Source organism: Lepisma saccharinum, chromosome 2 (assembly GCF_977018435.1).
Source record: "Lepisma saccharinum chromosome 2, izLepSacc3.1, whole genome shotgun sequence".
In the NCBI taxonomy this organism is placed as follows: Eukaryota; Metazoa; Arthropoda; class Insecta; order Zygentoma; family Lepismatidae; genus Lepisma; species Lepisma saccharinum.
The window spans coordinates 196,405,961-196,428,563 of record NC_139230.1 but is presented as its reverse complement, the minus strand read 5'-3'; the positions used below and the strand labels follow the sequence as shown (position 1 = coordinate 196,428,563).

Here is a 22,603-nt window from a genome sequence, read left to right as displayed (position 1 = left end):
ACTATAAACGCATAGTGCACGTGCAGATAATCTATGAACAGGCATACTCCAATTTAACGAATAGACGACTTATGTTCGTCGATCTGGTAGCGCAATCCTTTTGGTCCCGTTATTTAACGTTTCGCCCAGTGACATCAATCGCGTCTAATTGAACTTGAATTGCGTGGAAAACTACGATCCTTCATTGCACCCCTATTTTACATGGAACTATTTGTTCCTATTAACCCACTCCCTTGTAACGGTAACATTAATAATGCCAACGAATCAGAATAATAATAATAAGTGGGATATCTCTATGTCAAAAGGGTCATTAATCAAATAAAAGAAAACTTGTCGGGTATTTCACACGTATATGAGAAAGAGGAAATGTATTGTCTAAATTTGGTTTCTTTGTACTGTCTAATTGAATCTGTTGTTGAAGGTATGCACATGTACGTACTACGCATCCATAATTGGTGCTTGATTAAATGTTAATGATTGAATTAGAGCACGCAGGACGTGCTAGGAATTTACAGCGTGGATGCACGCTTTGAAAATTGTAGCTTTACATGCATGATTGTTGTTAATGTTATTACTCCCTTTTGAGTGGTCTTGTCTTTTCAAGAAATGTACGATAATGTGCGCAATATATATTTGTGTTGTTGAGAATTAAAATTTAAAAGTAATATAACTAACTCTCTTACCTTTTAAATCTACCCTGTAAGCCAATGCTAGAAACGTACGTTACGAGTCAAATACCAATTTAAAAATCTAAGAGGTAATTGGGGAAAATAGCAGTTATAAATGAGAGAGGGAACAACGTTAATTTAATTACGAGAAAAACTAAACCCGTACTAATGTTTGTGATCATAAATTTATTAAACCGAAACAATTGAGCAAAACAACACTGAAGAACAATGACATGGGACCTTAGGAAAACTAAACCCGTACTAATGTTTGTGATCATAAATTTATTAAACCGAAACAATTGAGCAAAACAACACTGAAGAACAATGACATGGGACCTTAGGAACAAGATGTTCAGCCAGTTTCGAAGTGGCCTCCCTGAGCTGCGATACAGAGGTCCAAACGGGCTTTGAAATTTTGGGCGATGGGCCGCAGGTCCTCAGGCGACAATCGGTTCCACTCATGATGCAGCGATTGCTTCAGCGACTCCAAACTGTGGTGGCGTTTAGCACATACCCTGGCCTCCAAAATCGACCAGACACTAGTCCATTGGGTTGAGATACGGCGAGTAGGGTGGCCGTTCCGTCGATGCGATGAAGTCCGGAAAATGGGTTCTGCACCACGCTTGTGTCATTTTTGCCCTGTGGGCCAGAGTGGAGTCTTGCTGGAATGTCCATTGCATATCGCCGAAGTGCTGCTGGGCCCACGGAAGGACTACGTTCTCCAGAATGTCGCGACAGTACACTTCTTGGTTGATTTTGACCCCTTGATCCACGAAAACCAGAGGCGTCTTGCCGCTTGCGCAAATTCCACCCCACACCATGACCGACTGCGGATTTTGGCGGTGTTCGACAATGGCTGAGGTACCGGGAGCCTCTGCAGACCAGGTCCTGTCGTTTTGGTGGTTGTGCGCTTGCTCCATGGTGAACAGCTTCTCGTCTGTGAAGAGAATGCGCTCCCATTGCTGACCTGCGGCCCGGCGCTTCAGAGGACGGCATCTTTTGAGTCGCAGGCGCTTGTTTTCGTCCGTGAGAAGCTGAACTTTTTGGAGCTTGTACGCCTTGAGGTTGAGGTTCTTACTCACCATTTGCTGCACCGAATCGCGGTTGATCCCGATCTCACGGGCGACTTTTCTCATGGAGACCCTCGGATTTCGCTGAACTCGCTTTTTGATGATCTTGCGGTTCTGGGACATGTTGACGGTAGGCTTTATTCATCTTCTGGGATGGTTGCCTTCATGGCCGAGCTCCTTCAATCGCCGAACTTCGTCTGAGACTGTCACTTTTGGAACACCCAGCAAACGAACAATTTCACATTGACGCTTTCCTTGACGCCACAGTTCCAAAATTGTACTGCGTTTGGTTGACATTCTCAAACACACAGAAAGTAATCGTTATGAAGCCGAAACAACAGGTACAGTTTCAAAAGACTATGGAGAATCCAATAACACAACAATTATTTGGCTACGGTACACTACATTCTTGGCAGGCTATGCCAAACTTTGTACGGGTTATTTCTTGTCACCCTGTATATATATATATATGTATATGTGTATTCTTTTACAAGGCCTTTGTCTCGCGCTTCTCGTAGGTTCTGCCTGTAAACTCCCGCAGCATCGTGCGAGAAGTACGACACAAATTTAAAATTTGTAATATATAGTACGGGTCTTAGTCTTTGTTCGCAGTTGCAGTTGCCACGCAGCCGCTTCCAAATTAAATATCGTGTGCAACCGCAACTTGACCCCCACTATAACATTACAGTAGATACATGTGTGTGTGTATGTGTGTGCTTGTGTATGACTACATGTATGCATATTGTTACATATATATATATATATATATATATATATATATATATATATATATAATGGATAAAAGCAAGGAGGGCCAAAAGGGCTAAGTAAAAATCAAAGAAGGTAAAAGGAAACACTCACCGGACAGTAGAAAAATTCAAAATTTTTGCTAACTTCGTAGCATCATGTTCATTATTTAAATAGCAGTGTAAGCTTTCCTGTAAATGAAGATATTTTCTCTGTTGTAGGCAAATCAATAAATAAATTTACTGATAACTGAACTGATTATATAAATTAACGAAACAGGAGCCACTTTTCTCTGTCAACCACTAAAGGAAAGTAGAGCTGTTCATTACTTTTAAATAACAATGAAATGAAATGATTACAGTAAACGTTGTTAAACGTTTTGGAAAGTTCGGTCCGTAAGAGAGTACACAATTCCCACTGAAAACTTGCAGCAGAGGACTGTGCTACCTTAAATAAGCTGCAGTAATTTATGCGAAGAACCTGCTGGTAAATTTATTCCAGTGTATACGTGTTACTTCATTCAAATTACCTGATTTCCACTGAGCAACTCAGGAATCGCACTCATTTGCTGTTTACGGGGTCTGCTGGAGGATTCTGGAATCACGTAATAATGAACCGTTAGCGTTGCATTTTGCTCTTAATGGAAAAGTAACAAATCTCTCGAACTTTGCTTCTCTCGGCCTCGAGAGAGTAGCCTGGTTTGACCTCCAATTTAACCGAAATGTGGCTCCTGCAAGAAACTTCGAGAACAGCACAGCCATAAACTTTTGCGAGGAGAGAATCCCGTTTTGGAAGGAAACGAATATTTTTTGGCCTCATTGAGATGCTTGTAGTCGCAACGTTTTGAGATAAGAAAAAATCTGATCTTTTAATCTTTCTGCAAGCACAGCCTAACTTCTGAGAATTACTGTAGTTCCAGTGTCAAATAATAACTAATTCTCAGACCTACAATGGGCTATGTTTGAGTGCAACGAGGATTCGAAGGTGTTAGAAGTACAGAATCACATTTTAATACATTAGTACGCTAAATGTTGCAAAGCTATTATGTACAAATGCTATTCAATAATTCATCATGGTCTCATAGCACGTATAAATAACAGCACTTCTGGCTAGAATCTGGTCCTATCAGTGCGTTATTTATTGACAGTCCTATTGTAAGGGTGAAATATCAAGGATACACACTAAAGAAGCGGTATTACAGATTGTAATATAATTGTATAATTGCATTGTAGATTGTTCAAATATTCAATGAAATGATAAACTAAACTAGAGTTTCTAATTTTTCTTGGGGGTATGAGGGGTAAGACACCCAAAAATCAACCTCACTTCCACGTAGTACACCCCAGTAAATGCTTCTTGCAGGCCAACGAGGCTCTGGCGCCTGGATCCACGATCAAGGCAATCCTCTGTGGAGTCGTGTTGTCTATTTTAGTCCTCAGAGACTGTATAGTTTTATTTCCTTATAAGTAATGAATGAATGAATGAATGAATGAATAGTTTTAAAAATTAAGTTAGAAGATTTTTACCAGACCTATTGTTTTTATTATGGATGCGTCCCCAATTTATTTTTGTTCAAGTGGCTAATCCACACATTATGTGACGGGCAAAAATTGCCTGTATGCTAAAATGCTCACAATACACAAATCAATAAACAATAAACCTGATTTTTCTTCATAAATATTTCTCTAATTCAAATTGGAGAAAATTTGCAAGAAAATGCTTAAGAATGAGAATATGAATATAGTCATGCTTGGTTTAATTAGGAATTCAATGGAAAGTATTTGTTTTTGTATCTTCAGTGCTACTAGGATGATGTTAAATTATTTTCATATTTTTAAACAGAATATGTGAAATTCCTTGAATTTTACTACATGCAATGCTACTTTAAAAACACAAATGCACACAACATTCATACGTGCTTTTGTGTGTCAAATTAGCAGGATGGCATAACAAAATATAAAAAGTTATAAAGAAACCGCTGGCGCTTCAACCTTTCTGTCACCAAGAAAATTGCACATTAGGATATTTGTTCTCGTCAAGTCGAAAAAAAGTTATAACCAAATTATTAGCAAGTTCTTGAAGCGAATACTAAGCTAAAACTCGATCACGCAATGAATACAAAGTCTCCTGTTTGCACGAGGCGTGGAATTGGTTTTTGTGGTTTCGCAGCTGGGGAGCTTTGTCTGGATCACGACTTAAAGGGCTTGGCGTTTACGGGTTGAATTTTAATTAGAAAGAAACCTAAAGAGAGAAAACGCTTGTAAGTGCATGTCAAATTTAAAAGTGTTTGAAGAAATAGAAATGAGGTATTGTGACGACTAACCACAAAATCATTACAAAATATGATTGTGTTACTTTTACATATTTCTGAAGCTAAAATACAAACTCTACTCCTACAGTAATACATTTAGGAAGCACATAATAAGATATAATTTATTTATTTTTAAAATCATGAATAGCAACAATGAGAGGTACGATGATAGTAAAAAAAATAATGAATTGAAATTTAGGGAAGAAGATCACGAGATAAGGAATCTGTTCACGTCTAGATGTAGAGGAACTGATAAGGAGATGGTGCCAGAATCTCACTCGTTACCTGTCAATCACCTGCCAGGTAGAGTGTCAATTACCTGTCAGGAGACTCCACACTCAGGAATTCCTGATAGGAAATGTCTGGGATAAGGACTGTAGCCTTCATGTGTTTTGTGTGCAGACCCCGTACTGTGTGTGTATATGTAAGATTATGGTTGGATCTTTATTTAATTTTAGTGTGAATCGTCTGAAGAAGACCCTGTTAGAGGGTGGAAACGTTACGTTTATAGCCTGTTATTTTACAATAAATTCTGCCTTGGTCAGCATTTTGAGTGTTTCATTAAACATGAAAGCAAGTCTTAATAGTGTTACCATTAAATTTAATGTTTATTAAATATCTGAACTGAACAAAGTTCGGAAGGACGTTATTAACCTCGTATTGCTACACTAGACACATTAACCACTTCCATGGTCGGGCACGTTGAAGAGTCGATACCTATCTCGTCACAGAAGATTACAGGTTAAATTCCCGGCCGAGGCATGGGAGGGTGTTCCATTATTGTGTATCCCTTCATCAAGTTCACGAAATTAATCTTCTTCCTTGGAATTAGCTAAAACTGACAGAAAAGTGACGAAAAAAGGGAAGAAGATAAACAAAAAAATCATATTCTATTCGAGAGAAATATTTCTATTTTTGCCTTGTGTGTTTTGGTTAACGTGAGATGGAACTTAAGTTTGAATACTGGTTAAGAAATGGGTGATATTTGTATCTATTCTCTCCTGGAACATCATTCTCATCGACGGGATTAAACTAAAATAAGAGAAAGGCAACGACAAATACCAAAAATGCAACAATACGATCAGGATTCCTGGTATCAAAAATATAAGTACGTGTCCACCTCCGTGGAGGAGCGGTTGTCACAGCGCGCTACAACGCCAGAGTTCTCGGGTTAGAATCCCGTCCTGGACATGGGTGTTCTTTGTGGGTGTCCCTTCATCAATTTTATCCTATCACCACCCATCCCCATCTTCGCCAAATGCGAAGTAAAATGAGCCAAATGAAGAAAAACAAATCAAAAGCCATTAAGTATATTACGGTTTTTGATAAATCTAATATATTTCATAGAAATAATAGAGTAAGTAACACGTTCTGTAATATTTAATGAATGATGCTATATGATGTTAAATGAAACATTGGTACGAGAACAAGATTTGTATTGTAACCGGTGTTTCCTTCACCCTATTTGATCGAGCAGCTTTCAATGCTGAAAGAGTCTTTCGCGATAGGATCTCTTTGAGAATGTCAGGTTTTACTTCCTACAATCTGTTTCTGCTGAAGCTCGAATAATAGCCTTCGCGAGATAATATCAAGATCAAATAAGAAGATCAAATGGATAAGGAAGATGCTGTGTTTTACATGACCCTTGGAGAGCTATCGTAATTACCATCTAGATAGCGAGAGAAGAGGACAAGAACGGTCCTCAAGATTTAGGCGAACAACGTTGTCCTCACTGAAACCATCCGAACGTAAGCAGTTGTTTGTAGGAGGGTCAACCCTTGCGTAAATAGACAAGGCGAGTTGATTGCCTGGGGATTTGAAAAATGAGCGGACGAACGAGGAGGAATTGCTTCGCTCTGTTTTCCTTGAAGTTCCAACGTCCAAACATAAACTCCACCAGCGGCGATGCGCGATATTTGGGGCACTCCGGGATCCGTGGGAAGAGAAAGCGGCAATGGGCAAAAGAGGTCCAGGCTCTCTCAAGATAACGCTATTAAATATTATTGCGTCGTTTCCGCCGGTTTGTGTGAAACGGCATACTTTCATAGAACGTTATGACGCCTTCAAACTTTCCCAAACCCGCAACTCAATATGATCTACTCGCAGTTGCGTACACTCACCACGACGATGAAACGACAAAAATCTATCCTTAAATTTCAAAATATTTTTTTTTCCATCGACACCTATATGATGTTATTTATATTTTATTTTTGACACGCCAAAGAAGCCGAGAAATGAAATGCATAACCTTCAAAAGTGCTGAACAAATATGTAATATTTGCAAAAGCTTCAACCCTAGCTAACTCATGCCATACGATAAATGTACGTACCTGAAGGGGAGGGGGTGAAAGGCCCCCACTTTTTTATCACTAAAATTAAAGAAACATTTTTTTATTGAATCACTGCTTCCAATGTCTATTATGTAAGTGCAGTTATTCATTAATTATAATAATTACAAAAATTACTTTAATTAATATAAGATCATAACAATTCTTTCCATAGGTGTCACACGCACATTTTATCACTCACTAAGACTCACAAGAGCCATATTAATTTTTCATCAATGCTTTTTTTTGTTCATATGGATACAGTTGTACATTAATTATAATAATTACCAAAATTACTATAATTACCTACCTAATTGTACACTGTTACTCACATGAGCGACTCGAATAACACGAAGTGTCTGATTGGCCCACTAAGTAAATTTTGCCTACTATATTCGCTACATTTATGTTTTTATGAACAAAAGTAATCCAGAAAGATTGGGAAACTCTAGGGAACGATGCAATTTCTTTTTCAATTTTTTTATAAAAAATTCCAAACTTGAAAAACAAAAAAAATAGAGGTGGTAGGCCTGACAGCCCTCCCCCCAACCCCCTCTCTGTCCTTCTTGTAAGCTAGGATTAATCACTTCAGTACGAGCGAAAACAGAGTAGACTTATTTTCTCTTAAAACAAAATTGAAAAGCACAATATTAGAACATGTCAAGTAAAATTTGTGATCATGAACGATTATGTAGTAGAGTGAGGTGTATTATATTTGTATTGCATGCTCGAACAATAAACTCCTTAAATGGAGCCCTTCTCGATGGAGCAGTGGTAACGTCGTCTCCCTGTAATCAAGGAGTCACGGGTTCGATACTCGGTGGAAGTGCAGAGTGGTTTGGATCCCACTTTCAACTGTAGGTCCAGTCCCGATTAGCCTAGTTGTGCATAAAGTGAAATTAAAGCACAAACTCAAGCTTCAAATTTGTACATGTGCGGCTTTTCTTTTCTAATAAACGTCTTCAAAGTTACGTAAACCCCAAACAGTCAATCAGTCATAACGAGCGAAAAAATCCAAGACAGGGTACTGACAATGCAATAGAGCTCCATATTAAATTCCCTTTCACACTTATTGGTCACAATTCAAGCACGTGCTGCAAAGAATTGTTGGGTGTTCCCGGCGAAGTATTGAACCGATGAGTAGGCTTGCAATTCCAATTAATTTGCCACCAATCTGCGAGCCGACGAGGGGCGCCTCTGGTCACGTGATGACATAAAAGGGAGCACGGAGCTATCTGGCTGCTATTAAGCCTGTCCGTTAACGATCGTGAATTGGGATAGCATTATATGTGGTTGTTATGGCGAGTAACTCGATACGAGAGCAGTACCAAAGCACACGCTTGTAACAAGATTGGTTTGTGCTAACATCTGTCGAACTGCGGACTGACTGCATGCAGGCTTTTAAAGGTGGGATTGCCTCTGCCGATGGGAGCCTAGGAAATGCTGGGTCTAAAGCAAAGCATCATTCACAGTACAGCCAAATTGGATAATGGAGGATAATATCATCAAACCATAATAACTTGGCAAGCTTTCATACTCCAAGATTAACGTAAATATTAATTTCAATTTTCCGAATGTCAATAGCAAGAAATATTCGCCAACTTCTCTGACGGAGTGTTTAGAATCTTGGCCTGTATATTTTCACTGTTTTAGAAGTCAGGGTTCAACGATGCTAAATTCTGCGGCCCAACAAAATGTTTGGCAAAGAGAGCAAGCGAGAAACTCATTTATTGCACGTTAAGGTAGCTGAGAATTACTTTTATGGATGAGTGCTCACATACTTGACACAAACCTGTTCTACGCTAAGCACGCTTGAAAGTTACAGCCTTACGGTATGCAACCTGCCTACTTGAAGTGCTAAGTGGGTTGCTTACATGTGAGGCTTCATACTATTAGCGGTTTTTGTATTTGTTAACACTTTTCTCCATCAGATAATCACGTCATCTATGTGATTTTGAACCCTGCTGTTGCATGAAAGATCCAACTTCTAAATTTTTCGAAAAAAATATATTTATCACAAATTCACATCCACTATGCAAAGGAGGGAAAGTAACATATTTAAAAACTGTCTACTGTAAGTTGACAATGAAACTATACTACATCCCAGGAGTCTGGAATAACGACGCACATAACGGCAGAGAATGGTAGAAAGGGAGTTGGTCGAGCAGTGCGCGCAGCTGCAAACGGATGATAGACTCAGTCGCGTTGTCCCCTCCCTCTCCCTCTCACGCGTTCATTGGTCGAACCCTCTCGAGTCACTACTTGCGCAGTGAACTCGTTTTCGTTCGCTTGCTCCACAGACTCCTGGGACAGTGTATTGGCCATCGAGAAAAGCAAATGAGAAGGGCGTATCAACATAGAAAGGTGTAACATTCCGCTCTTTACTACGAAAAATTCGACTTTTTCCAACTGTTGCTAATTACACATTTTCTCTCTTCATCAAGTTATAAGTATGTATATGTGCAATAAAAGATGAGTATCCAGATGTAATAACTCTTCTACATTCCGCTAATTCGTGGATTGGTTGAGTTTTTCTACGTCGCTTTTCTTCCGATTTTGGCGAATCTCGACGATGGGGACGTATGGTGATATTATGATGGATGGAGGGGCAATCACAAATACACATAGCCAACACAACAGAAGCACCACAGAGCCTCCCCGATGGCGTAGTGGTAACATTGTCGCCTTGTAATCAAGGAGTCGTCCCGGGTTTGATATACAGTGCAGGCACAAAATGGTTCGGATGCCACTTTAAACTGTAGGCACAGTCCCAATTAGACTTACTGTGCATAAAGTGAACATAAACACTCACTCACTCACGAGCACCACAGAAGATTATATATACCAGCTGTGATTCCAGTGCTTACTTAGTCTTCAAAATGTTCTAATTAATGGAAAATAATTAAGAGGCATGTTCTATATTGCTATGTGTATACATATTTGAAACTATCATTTGAAAACAGAATGCCATTTCGAAAGATATTCTACATTCCCTATTTATGTAATACAAGTAACGAACAGGTCCCCCATACACACAACACGGAAGTATTTCTTTATATTAAAAAATTCAAATTACTTACTATTACTTAAGGAGCTATAATTTCATTTGTACTGCATGAGCTATTATTCTCGGTCTCTGGCTCCTATAGCCAGGTAGAAGTGCACAGAAACACATGACACACGTTGCCCACGCATTGATGTAGAACATAAATCTACTGGAATACAAGAAACAAACAGCGATTCATAGTCTTTCTCACAGCAATTTAGTTTTTCGTATGCTCTTCTTCAAGAGTAAAAGTTTATTCTTGTGCGAGAAACTTTTTTCCGTTGAGAGAAGAATTGCTAGATGAATAAATCAGAGAAAGGACGCTTTCCAAAATTTCTTTTAATCTCCCTCCGGGGAATTAGAAACTGAGAATACTGATTTAAAAGTTCTGTTCGGAGGTTTCGCTTGAATTGGCCACTTTGTAAGGCTGCAAGTCCTCGTTGTATGGAAAGTAAAACGATCCTGAATATAAAGAGCATCAAAGAAACAAATTTATTAACAATCAATATGTACTATTGAGCCTGTATCAGTTATTGTTATTCCTGCAATTTAATATTTCTTTCCCATTTCACATCAAACCGTTTGATTCAAGAGGAGAAAGAAGAGATTTGGACTTAACAATAACAATAAACTATAAATTTTAAGTTCTATAAGTGCCAAAGTATCTATGTAAATATGTCTCAATCCCTTTAGACATAACGGTGCTGGAAAACAGTAAAATCAAGTGTGTATAACTTATGAGGGAAATGACGGTGTAAATATTAACTATAAAATAGCTATATAAAATGGAACATTCTTATACTTTACTGTCCCAAAATTTTACCATATTTTTTACGATCTTCACTTCCAGAAAGCATTTTCATACAGGACTGAACCTTTGTGCAATTTTGTTATATCATAGAATACTTGCCTAGTTTCAGAATCGCCACAAATATCGTATCTTCCTGCACTGTGCTGAATAGTTCGCCACACAGGCCGGAATAATGTTGAAAAATATCGAACGACATATAATAATATACTAATGTTCTGCACCTCGAGATATGTGAATATTGTATGGTTCCTTGTCTGCCTGTGATGGTCTCAGCAATAGAATATTTTCTTTCGGAAAATATAATAAAAGTTTCAAAATTATCTACACAATTCTAAGAATACCTTTTTTCCTCTCTTGGATATTTTCTTTATTTTACATTTCGAGGAAATCTTTGCTTCTCTGAAAGTCGGCCTTGACTTAATATCTCTCTCTTCCGCGTCGATTTCGAATTGACATTGATAGGATGAAATTCAAGACGTTTAATTTAAGTGACTTTTTTGAGAACTGACCTGGCAGAGTTTGCAGATGATGTAAACGATTTCTAGGACTTTAAACGAATGGTTTTGAACAAATGCCGTTACGGAATCACAAATTCGCAACCTTTCTGTCAGATAATTAATGAGACACGCATCGATTGTCATTTTTTCGATCCACAGAGGGAGGTTGTTCATTGGCTGTGTTTGCAAAGTGAATTGAATGCAATTTTCTATCAAGCAGCCCGTTCATCCGTCACAGATTGACGATATTGAAAATATGTGTTGATATAAAAAAATAATATTGTAGTTCAAAAGACTTCGGCAAGGCTTTTAACAAGTCCGTCCACCAATGAGTATTAATTATTTATCAATAGGACTCTGGAACAGAGATAATTAGAATGATTATTAATAATAAGGAATCAGGGCTTCTATGAGATAACTTAATGGCACAGAAATAACAGTTACTCTTTGTAATAGAGGGAGTATATAGCTCAACCAAGATGGGAAGAACCTCAGCAAACTCGTGAACTACAGTGGGCAGTCATTTGTTTTCTCTTTTCGCTACCCTTTGCTTGTGCTACCGAGTTTCAATATGCATAACCCCTCCCCCCACCGCCTTACTTCCTTGCCAAAATCCAACAACGTTAAATATCACGTCTCTATCAAACATTTTGTCAATGCAATATTAGGTTTACATGGCAAACATCTGATTGCATCGCCCACACTCATTCAGATTGCTTACTGTTGAAAATTCAACTACAGCGCCAGAGGGTTTCTTATCTTCGCCAAGCTGTACAATACAGCATATTTGAGTGTAATTTTGGATGCCCTTCTACAAGATTGAAAGTTTCATAAATATGTTTGACCGATTGATTGATTTGGTTTATTTTACTTCACTTTTCTACAGCATTTGGCTAATCTCGAAGATGAGGATGAGTCATGATACGATTAAATTGATGAAGATGAATGGACACTCTGAGACGCCAAGGGTCCCGGGTTCGAATCCTGGTCGGGCTTGGTTGTTTGTGAATGTCCATTCATCAATTTCATCATTTCATCACTCATCCCCATCTTCGCAAATTAGCCAAGAGGCACAAAACGTGAAGTAAAATAAACTAAATCAATCAATCAATCAATGAAGGGACACTCACAAGGAACACTCATGAACAGCCCGGGCTAATTCCCTCTTTCATTCTTACTTTTCTCCTCCCTTCCTTTCCTTCATTCTTTCTAATGAAGGAAAGAAAGAAAGGGATGAAGGCGAAAGGAAGGGAAAGGAAATAAAGAAAGAAGAAAAGGAAGGTAGGAAAGAAGAAAAGGAAGGTAGGTAAGAAGAAAAGGAAGGTAGGAAAGAAAAAAAGGAAGGTAGGAAAGAAGAAAAGGAAGGTAGGAAAGAAGAAAAGGAAGGTAGGTAAGAAGAAAAGGAAGGTAGGAAAGAAAAAAAGGAAGGTAGGAAAGAAGGAAAAAGAAAGGAGGAAGGAATAAAAGAACCAAGCCTCATGGCGTCCTCGAACAGTGCTAGTCAATCCCCCACGGAGGTCGGCTCACAAATATGTTTATCTGTGACTGTAGTTGTGTTTCCATTTATTATACTTTACCATTTTAATGACGATAGTATGCCAAGTATATCTGAAGAGTCAATGACTAACTTATTTCATCACTATAAAATAAGATACATATTTCTTTAGTGTAGAAAATAAGACCCTTTCGCTCTGTCCCCAAGCTGCAAATTGAAAGAACTTTCTGAGGAAGATCAATATTCCTTGTGGCCTTCTCACGACTGAATTCTTGGCAAGGATAGAGCACGAACCACTTAGGCACTGCATCGCTTGAGAGGGTGGTTCTTGGCACGACCCTCGTCTTTCGTTCTTCCAACTACCCCTGCAACAGATGTTGCACGCCAACAAAATTTAAGTGAAGTTTGGTGAGACGATATGAATACTTGCGCCGCTGAAACTTCCTGACCACTCTGCTCGTTATTTCTGACGTCAGTGTGTTCAGACTCGTGCGTATCAAGTTAACGACATTTGGACGCAATGGGGATGGTCTAAGAATAAGGGTTGAAGAACTGAAGAGTTCATCTTTAACTGGAGCCAACTTGAAAATATATACAACTGAGCTCAGGAGGGAAGGAAAATAAGGAAAAAAATCATGGTATTGTTTGACAATCAGTAATTGTGTCCGTGGACAAATATACACAATTATTTACAGCAGTTTGCATATACTCTATCCCGGGAATCTCTGGAGCAAGGTCGCGATCATGGTCGGAGAGTGAGTGGTCGGAGCGAAGCAGAATACTCTCCTGCAAACTGCTGGTACCTGCAGTCGCTTTTCCCCCACGCAATCCCGTTCCCTCTCACGCGTTCATTGGTCGAATCCTCTTAAGTCACTACTTGCACAGATACTTGTTTTTGTTCGCTCGCTCCAGAGAATCCGGGGACAGGGTATAGCTTCATAAGAAAAGATCATTCTTTCAGCGTTGCAAACCGTTGTTCTGGTTTGTAATTAGCATTGTCGTTACAATGAATATACTAGCTAACACACACACACACACACACACAAGCATGTACATATAGAGAAGGAGAAGTAGTGATAAGGTAGTTTTATCCCTCATTTCGTGATGGATTATCGGGTTAAGGATGAAAAAATGGTGTAATATAAGTGAGCCGTGTATTATTAAAAAACACACCACTATTTCCTTCTTTCTTTAACACTACATGGCCAAAATAACACTAGAAGCGTTTATACTACTACGTACAAAAAGTACCCGGACTTTGTGAATAAAACACAAAATACGTGGTTAAACATCAACATTTATTTTGTCGCCTTAAAAATAGGCCCTATCATATCCAACACACATATGCCAACGCTTAAACCAGTCTTCGAAACACTTTTCAAACGCAGAAGACGGTATCGACCTGAGTTCCTTCTGCGAATTTCCTTTAATGGATTCAATTGATTCAAAACGCCTTCTCCAAAGTGGTAACTTGAGTCACGGAAAGAGAAAAAAAAACACAGTGAGCCATATCTGGAGAATATTGGCCTTGGGCGAGGACATGTGTTTGAGTTTTTGGCCAAAAACTCGCGAACAAGAGTCGACTTGTGTGACGACGCATTATCGTGGCGCAAAATCCAAGAATTGTTTTTCCATAACTCTGGTCTTTTACGACGAACATTCTCACGCAGACGCCTCATAACGGTCACATAAAAACTCTTTATTCACAGTTTGTCCCGCTGGAAAGAATTCTGAGTGCACGACCTTAATTTTTGAGATAATTTGGCGTGGTTTTTGGGTTTTGGTTCATTTTCGAAGCGCCATTCCAAAGATTGTTGACCTGTTTGCATGTCATACTCATACACCCAAGTCTCATTACCAGTTATGATGCGTTTCATGAAGGTTGAGTCACTAGAGGCTCGCGAAATCAGGTCTTCAGTAACATCCCTGCGATGTGCTTTTTGCAGGAAATTCAGCTCCTTCGGAACAAGTCGTGCCGCGACGCGTTTCGTGCCTAACGCATCAGTCAAAATGTTGTAAACGAACATGTGTCATATGTCAAGCTCACGAGCCACCCCTCTCACACTCTCACGCCGGTTTTCAAGCACCATAGTCCTGATTTTTCCGACGTTTTCGTCAGTCGTCAACGTGGAAGGTCGACCAGAACGGGGCAAATCGGCAACAACTTCTCTGCCTTCTTTGAAAGCCTTGTACCATGCATACGCTTATGTTTTCAACAGACACGAATCGCCAAAGGTCTTTTGTAGCATTTTCAACGATTCAGCACACGACAGTCCGTTGGCAACACAAAATTTCAAACAAATTCTTTGCTCGATATTTGTCTCCATTCTGCAAATCGCAGGACACTCGTCAACACAACTAACGTAAGCAGCTGCTGTGCACAAACTGATGGATAGATTACTCTACCCCTCTGCGTGGTCATTCAGTACAGTACTGCCATCCTACGGACAAAATGGATTCTTGATACCTCCAATGTGGGACTTTTACCAGCCAAATTCCGGGTACGTTTTTATAAGCCTCAGAAATTTTTAAAATATAAATTCGCTTAAAACTTCAACATATAAAGAAATTTCCAGAGAAAGGATTTGATTTGATTTTTGTTATTCAGCATCGATTTTCTACGACGATGATGATGAGTGATGATATGATGAAGTTGATGGAAGCACACTCACAAAGAACGCGCATGCCCAGGCCGGGATTCGAACCCGGAGCCACTGTCATCGTAGCGTGCTGTGTTCATCACCCCGCCACGGAAGTCAACAGGTAGAAAAGAGTATAAAACCCTAAATGGGTTACGCACATTCTCTTAGGGAACGAAAGTTTCTTCATTCAGCTCTATTTGTTTGTAACAAGAACACACACTATCCTACTTTGGATAGAGAAATTTCACAAATTCCATTCACTATTTAAAAACATTCTGATATTAGATCGAGCAGAACAACAAAATAAAGATTTGCAGTCCTCCAGCATCTCTAGTTTAGTTTCCTTTCCTCATTACGCCTTGCGAGGAATTGATGGCAACAACACCATCCCTTGCAGCGGCTCTCCATGCCGTTCCTTCCAGTTCCATTCGGGGAGAAAACGAAGTTATCGGAGAAAAAAGCTTGTCTGAAAGGACTAGATCCAATAGCACCCTCAATATCAGGCTCTAAATCAGCGAGAAGAGCTCGCGAAGCATGTTGCTTCACTACACATTGATTCCCTGTAGATGCAACTGGAAATCTTCGTGATGCGAATTGGTTGGATCAATCGGCTGTTCCTTGCCCGCAGCTTTTCCTCTTATTTGATTTTTTAAGCAATGTCCATCCAGATGAAACCATTTGTTTCATTGCCTCGAGATAACGTTCAAGGAAATACAATTCACATGACTTTGTATAAATTGAAAGAGAGTTCCGTCCAATGCTGGGCCATATCTTATTTAGGCCAAGGCACTTGTGAGAATAAATATCTTGCATTCGCCAATAAAACAATCAAAGTTTTTGTATTTTGACAAAATTGACAACAAATTGGATAAATTGAAATTGTAGGAATCAATAAAACGACAACCAAATCCTAATATTTTGATTATAGTTTATAGTAAATTATTCGATTAGACATACATACAAAGACGATAAGTGTTCCGCAAGCTGAGAGGTAAATGAGCCTCTTTAAACGGTTGGTTTCGTCTTTCACCAGCATATTTTCCATAATGTAATGACCATACAGATTCCCCTCTATGAAAATATGAAATTATACGCAATATGAAAATAATATTTAAAACATACTTGTAATTGACACTGTGAATGAAAAATTGTTCATTAATCAAGAGATTCCTATTCGTTTCTCGGGTGTCAAAAAACAGTTTTGACACTCAAGGAAAACATTTAATACAATTCTAACAATGTACACAATATTTTGCAAAATTATCTACGTAACCACTACAATATCTATAGTCAAGACCAACGTGATGGGGTCTGCGACGTATGCCACTGCACAGGAGCTCGTATTAGGGAATGTAAATCTGAACCAGTATTGTAATAGGATTAAAGAAAGGGATATAAAGAATTGAACAGCGTACACAATACACAAAAATGGATGCATTTTTTGAGTCAGAAAGTGCTTTCGAAGTATTTTTACTACCTTTAAATATCGTTCATACATGAACTGAGCGAAAGGGTTAACCTCAGGGTTTTATCCTGTCGGCTTCTCTGTCTAGAGCTATCCCGTTTTCTTAGACTGCTAACGCCATATTATCTGGCAAAAATAATAAATGTTAACAGCAACAATGAATCTGTAGTGCGGACATGGACAAAAACATGAAACATGTTCTCGAGAGGTCGAAGCGCCGAAACAAGGCCTAGACTAGCAAAACAGTTATCAAGAAAAGCTGTTTGTCTTGATGTTCCTTACATGGTGTCAGATCTTATGGTTGGTTAACGATGAAACCCTGTGCTTATATAGTCCACAACAATATATAATAATTACACACTATAATTACTAATAACTTTGGATAAGTGTAGAAATTTTACGAAAACAGAAGCTGTTTATATTTTCACTTTTCTAAAATAGAGGCCTCACGAGTATAGTTATCAAAGGACTCTACGTTTCCTAACAGATACCCTGTCTATAGTGATGCTAGATTCTCCCTTTATAGTAAGTAGACAATGAGGTAGGCTCAGAAACCAAGGTTTTAGAGAAATACAACAATGTCCACTTTATGATTTCTATACTAGGCTATTCATCACAGTGTGGTAAAATGAAACCATGTCATTATTAGCTGTTATTTCATTTACTCTGTTTTTCTCACATGTCAATGTTGTTCAATACTCGTTAAATTTCTTTGCGTAAAAGTTAGCATACTGGAAACTAAAAATAAACTATATTTATATAGATCAATTCTGAGTGGGCGTCCAAAACCGGTTACATCATCACTGATTCTGCTTGTGTACATTACCACAATTATCGCAGTGTTAACTTTGCCGGCCTGTAATGAAGATGTCCTGGATCGATTTCCAGTTGCGGAAAATTTTAATTTTAAATAGTAGATCAAGTACTGATTAGTCTCTTTACGTTAAATATTTTTTTTTGTCTTCTTTGGCAGTATGGAAAATAATATTATTGAAGAATTCTGTTCTGTGTTGCTCAAATATTTTTTGTTCGTTGGGATAAATGGATATAATCACTTTGATAATATTTGGTCATCACTTTTGGAGGGTACGTGCTCCCGTTCCCCCCAATAAATCCGACAATGTCACTTACTATTGTTAAACACTGGTACAGTCACGGACACTTCTGGGTTGTAACGATCTCATTGACTTACAACGGGATCTTTACAAGTCAGGAGTGTTTGCGACTACAATTTTGCTCGTTTTTACAACTGTGTGAGCAAGTATAAATAATCTTATTTGAAGACTAAAACTATCTCTAAATAGCTAATCTTCAAATAAGCAAAGTAATAAGGAAATATCAAATGCACGAAGGGCTCTTTTCACTTTAGCAGCGCTTTGTTTCAAATTTATATGTCCTAAGGCTTACTAATGTTCAGAATATTTGAATATTCTTGAATAATTTTGTTACTTAGTGAATATGAATATTCCTTCTCTCTTGTAAATTAACTGTCTCATATACCTAATAGCCTTTATTTTCCAGGTATGAACCTAGTTAGGACATCAGAAGTCTGCTTGGTGGCAAAATACCTATTTCCCGAGTGACATTCAGCAGGGGACTCGGCACGAACCTTTCTGCAAGTAGAAGTGGAGGACATTTTCCCAAGGAAGCGGTTCTAAATGGCGAGCAATTCTGCTGTCCTAATGTCCATAATGAACGTAAGGAAATGGAACTCAGAATCGAATGGTCACACAGGTTGGTAATGAGACGAGGAGAAAGTAAGACACCGGATGCCAAATTGCAGAAGTAGAAGTTTAACCGGAAATTCTGATAGTTTGCTTACAAAGCTCCTCTTTAAAAACTAGATATCCACTTCCTTCAGCTAAAAATATAACATTTTTGACCAAATCTAACACATTGCACATTGACTTACATTATAGGGTTTCTGTGCAAGAACTGTACGACGCTCTAACGTATCTTCGACCCGGAAAAAAGCCTTCTCAATGGCGTAGTGGTAAAGTCGTCGCCTTATAATCAATGGGTCTTGTGTTCAATACCGGTGGAGGGCCATTGCAGACTGGTTCGGATCCCACTTTAAACTAAAGGTTCAGTCCGGATTAGCCTATCTGAGTATAAAGTGAACTAAGAACAAAATTCAATCAATTGATCGAACCAAGAACCCCTGGCGTCAATCTCGACAAAATTGATCATGAGGAATTCTTACCAAAATTACCTCGTAAAATGTTTTTCTTAAGACTCTAAATTTCATTGCTTCATGCTTGACCGTTCGAACACAAATAGAAGTATAAAAAATGTCATCCCATTGTGAAATTAATGTGATGTTCTATGAGAACCGAATGTAGGACCGGTGTCGTAATTATTATTAGGGTGTCCCATAAGTAATTTCATATTTCGGTACAAGAAAATCAAACTGCCGACCTCCGTGGCGGAGTGGTTAGCACAGCGCGCTACTACGCAAGGGGTCCCGGGTTCGAATCCCAGCTTGGGCATTGGTGTTCTTTGTGAGTGTCTCTCCATCCACTTCATCATATCATCGCTCATCCTCATCTTTGCAATTAGTCAAAAGTGTCTCAGAAAATCAACTTAAATTATAGCAAATCAATCAGTCAATCAAAAAACTTTCGTATGATTATAAGTAAAAAAAACAACAACTTATGAAGTAGTCAAAGATAGTTTCCTCATCGGGGGCGTCATGAATTTCGACATTAGATGTGAAAGCGGCGAACTCCTGTAGAAAGTGAGTTCCAGGGCGGAACGTTCAAACCTCTCGTAGAGAAGTCTTTCGAAGGCCTTACCCAGGTGGCTGAGCTGGCTTATAGGTCTGTAATTGGCCGGAAAGAGTTGCTTTTCCTCCCTTCAAAATGGGGTGCTCGATCGCAATCTTCCATTGCTTGGGATAATGGCAGGTCCGGAGCATGGTGTCGAAGTTCTTCGTGACGTAAACTGGGAGTTTTCGTGCACCGTATTTAGCGTCGATGCCTGGAGCCTTGTTAGTGCCATCCTAAAGAAACATCCAGCTAGTTGTGTTGGTGTAAAGAGTTCGAAGATCACTTCTAGAGGCGGCTCAGCCGTGAAGTTGCTCAACCAATCATCGTATGGCCAGTGTTCAGAAACTTACATTTTATAATAGAGACAATAGCCACACTAGAATACACCTCTGTATGGTGCCTCAGAAAATTAAACCAATTAAAGTCAATATATTACATGTGTGAAAAATTGACCTCCCCGATGGCGCAGTTGTAGCGTCGTTGCCTTGTAATCAAGGGGTCTAGGGTTCGATACCTGGTGGAGGCACATAGTGGTATGGATCCCATTTTATACTGTACGTTCAGTCCCGATTAGCCTTACTGTGTCTCAACTTAAACACCAGATCAATCAATGAGTCAAAAATTATCAGCAGTTTTATCATAAGTTTATTTAGGTTGGTCACACTGCCATCAGTGCTCGCGTGCTGAAAGGCGGTACTCTTGTACGTGACCGAGGTTTTATCTTAATTGCTCCATTTTTCTTTATTTTGTTACAGAGTAAACATGGCTGCTACACTGACAGTGTGCTTCAAGGGAAAACAGAGATCAGTGATCTGAAGCTTGTCGTGGATGACTTCGAATGCAGAACCATGACTAACAATGGCGTGCCGAAAATTTTCGAAAGAGGAGGGGGTTATGTACACTTTTTTAGTAGTCAGTCATCGTTTTGTCATGCTATACTGACTTTGAAGTTCCTTTTTTTTTTTTAAGAATACTGTGCCAAAGGGGGGTATATCCCCCGTCAACCCCCTCCCTTGGGCACGCCACTGATGACTAATTTGCAAAGAACATGCCACCTCATCGACTGTGACCTGTTGGTTCATCAGAATCATCTCTGGAGCTTGTTGAATCTTCTCGTCAGTGGTGGAGGTTGATGGGCGTCCTGCTCCCACTTCGTGCTTTCCCCTTTTCCAGTCATTTTTAACCTCTTGATCCACGCATACACACATCTACACGGTAGAGCACTGTTCCCGTATTGTACTAAAAGGCTGCGATGAATTTCAGCCCTTAACACACCTTCAGACCAACGAAATCGGATCACTGATCTCTGTTTTTCCTTGGTGCACAGTGTAGAGGCCATGTTTACTCTGTAACAAAAGAAAAAAAAAAGAGAGTTTAATATAAAACCTCGGCCACGTTCAAGAGTACCACTTTTCAGCACGCAAGCGATGAAGGCAGTGTGGTCAACCTAAAGAAATTTATAGTGAGAGGGCGGATAATGTTTGACTGCCCCTCGTAGTTTAACGTTAAACGTGATCAATTTTTTAGCAACTCAGAGGAATTTGTGGCTAACCAAAATTTTAGGTACCTATGAAACTTTCAGTGAATATGCTCGAATTTATAAATGAAAGATTTATGAATCGGAAATCTGAGATACAGACGCAAAACCACTTTTATATTGTTTGCAATTATAAGTAATTATAAGTTTGCAATTACAAGTAACTACTGAAATTATTACTTACACAAACAGTTGTTACACTGAAAGAAGGTAGTAAGGAGCAGAAGTGTTAAATAACCAACACCACACACATTATTTTGATTAACTGAATTAGGTTAATTTACGGCACTTTTCTGCCCACTTTTGGTTAATTGTGACGATGAGGATGAGTAATGATATCATGAAATTTATGAACTCATGTCCATGTCTGGATTCGAACGCAGGACCTCAGACGTCATAGCTCGTTGTGCCAGCCACTCCGCTACGGAGATCGGTACACACACACATACACAATCATTTGCATCAACATCATCCCCTCGTTTTAAAACGAACTTATCCACACTTCAATTGTTATCAGTACACGTGTGTGTGTGTAACAAACATGATGTTTTGCAACTATATCAAATATATTCTGGTCATCCTTTTACAAAATATTATTTTCCTCTGAAGGAAGCCCACTTCCATGACCGTAATTGGAAGAAGCCAGGCGAATGCAGCGACCTAATTCCGCAAGCAGAGAGAAGTTGTCCTTCCCAGCCTACCTGCGCTTAATGTCTATTTTGATGTAAGTCTGTCAATAAGATAAAGTGATCCTGAACTGGAAGCATGACGCTAATGGCCTTTCACGTGAAAATGTAATTCAATACTGAAAGGCTTTCAAAGCACCGTTAATGGAACATTAGAATTACCTTTTCGATGGGATCTGTTACGAAGGCCATTTGTATGTTTCCAGGGACGTTCATCTGAGACCGACACGTGTATCAAAATATCCCTTTTGTGTCATTGCCGGAGCTGCCTCGTGCTCTCTGCTCTTTGGAACCTACATCCTGTTTACGTCAATTTCTTCAACGCTGTACCATGTAGTCGTTTGCGAATAACTAAATTATCTGCAAAACATCCAATTTCGATTTTCTAAATTGGCTCAAAATTCGAGGAAAAGTACTGATGATACAAAATGTTATTATAGGCGCTACCAAGGTCACTTGTTCATCACATGTTATATTCATGCGTTTCAATCGAAGTTACTATATTTAGCCTGTTAATTTGATACCAAAGTACG

At 39.0% G+C, this 22,603-nt stretch overlaps 1 protein-coding gene across 1 annotated transcript; it reads right to left on the bottom strand.

Annotated features, from left to right (window-relative positions):
• Positions 1-1,207: 1,207 nt before the first annotated feature.
• On the bottom strand, positions 1,208-1,861 carry LOC145983822 (uncharacterized). The gene has a single exon (XM_083116868.1). The coding sequence runs from the start codon at positions 1,859-1,861 to the stop codon at positions 1,208-1,210; it is 654 nt and encodes a 217-aa protein (XP_082972994.1).
• Positions 1,862-22,603: the final 20,742 nt, after the last annotated feature.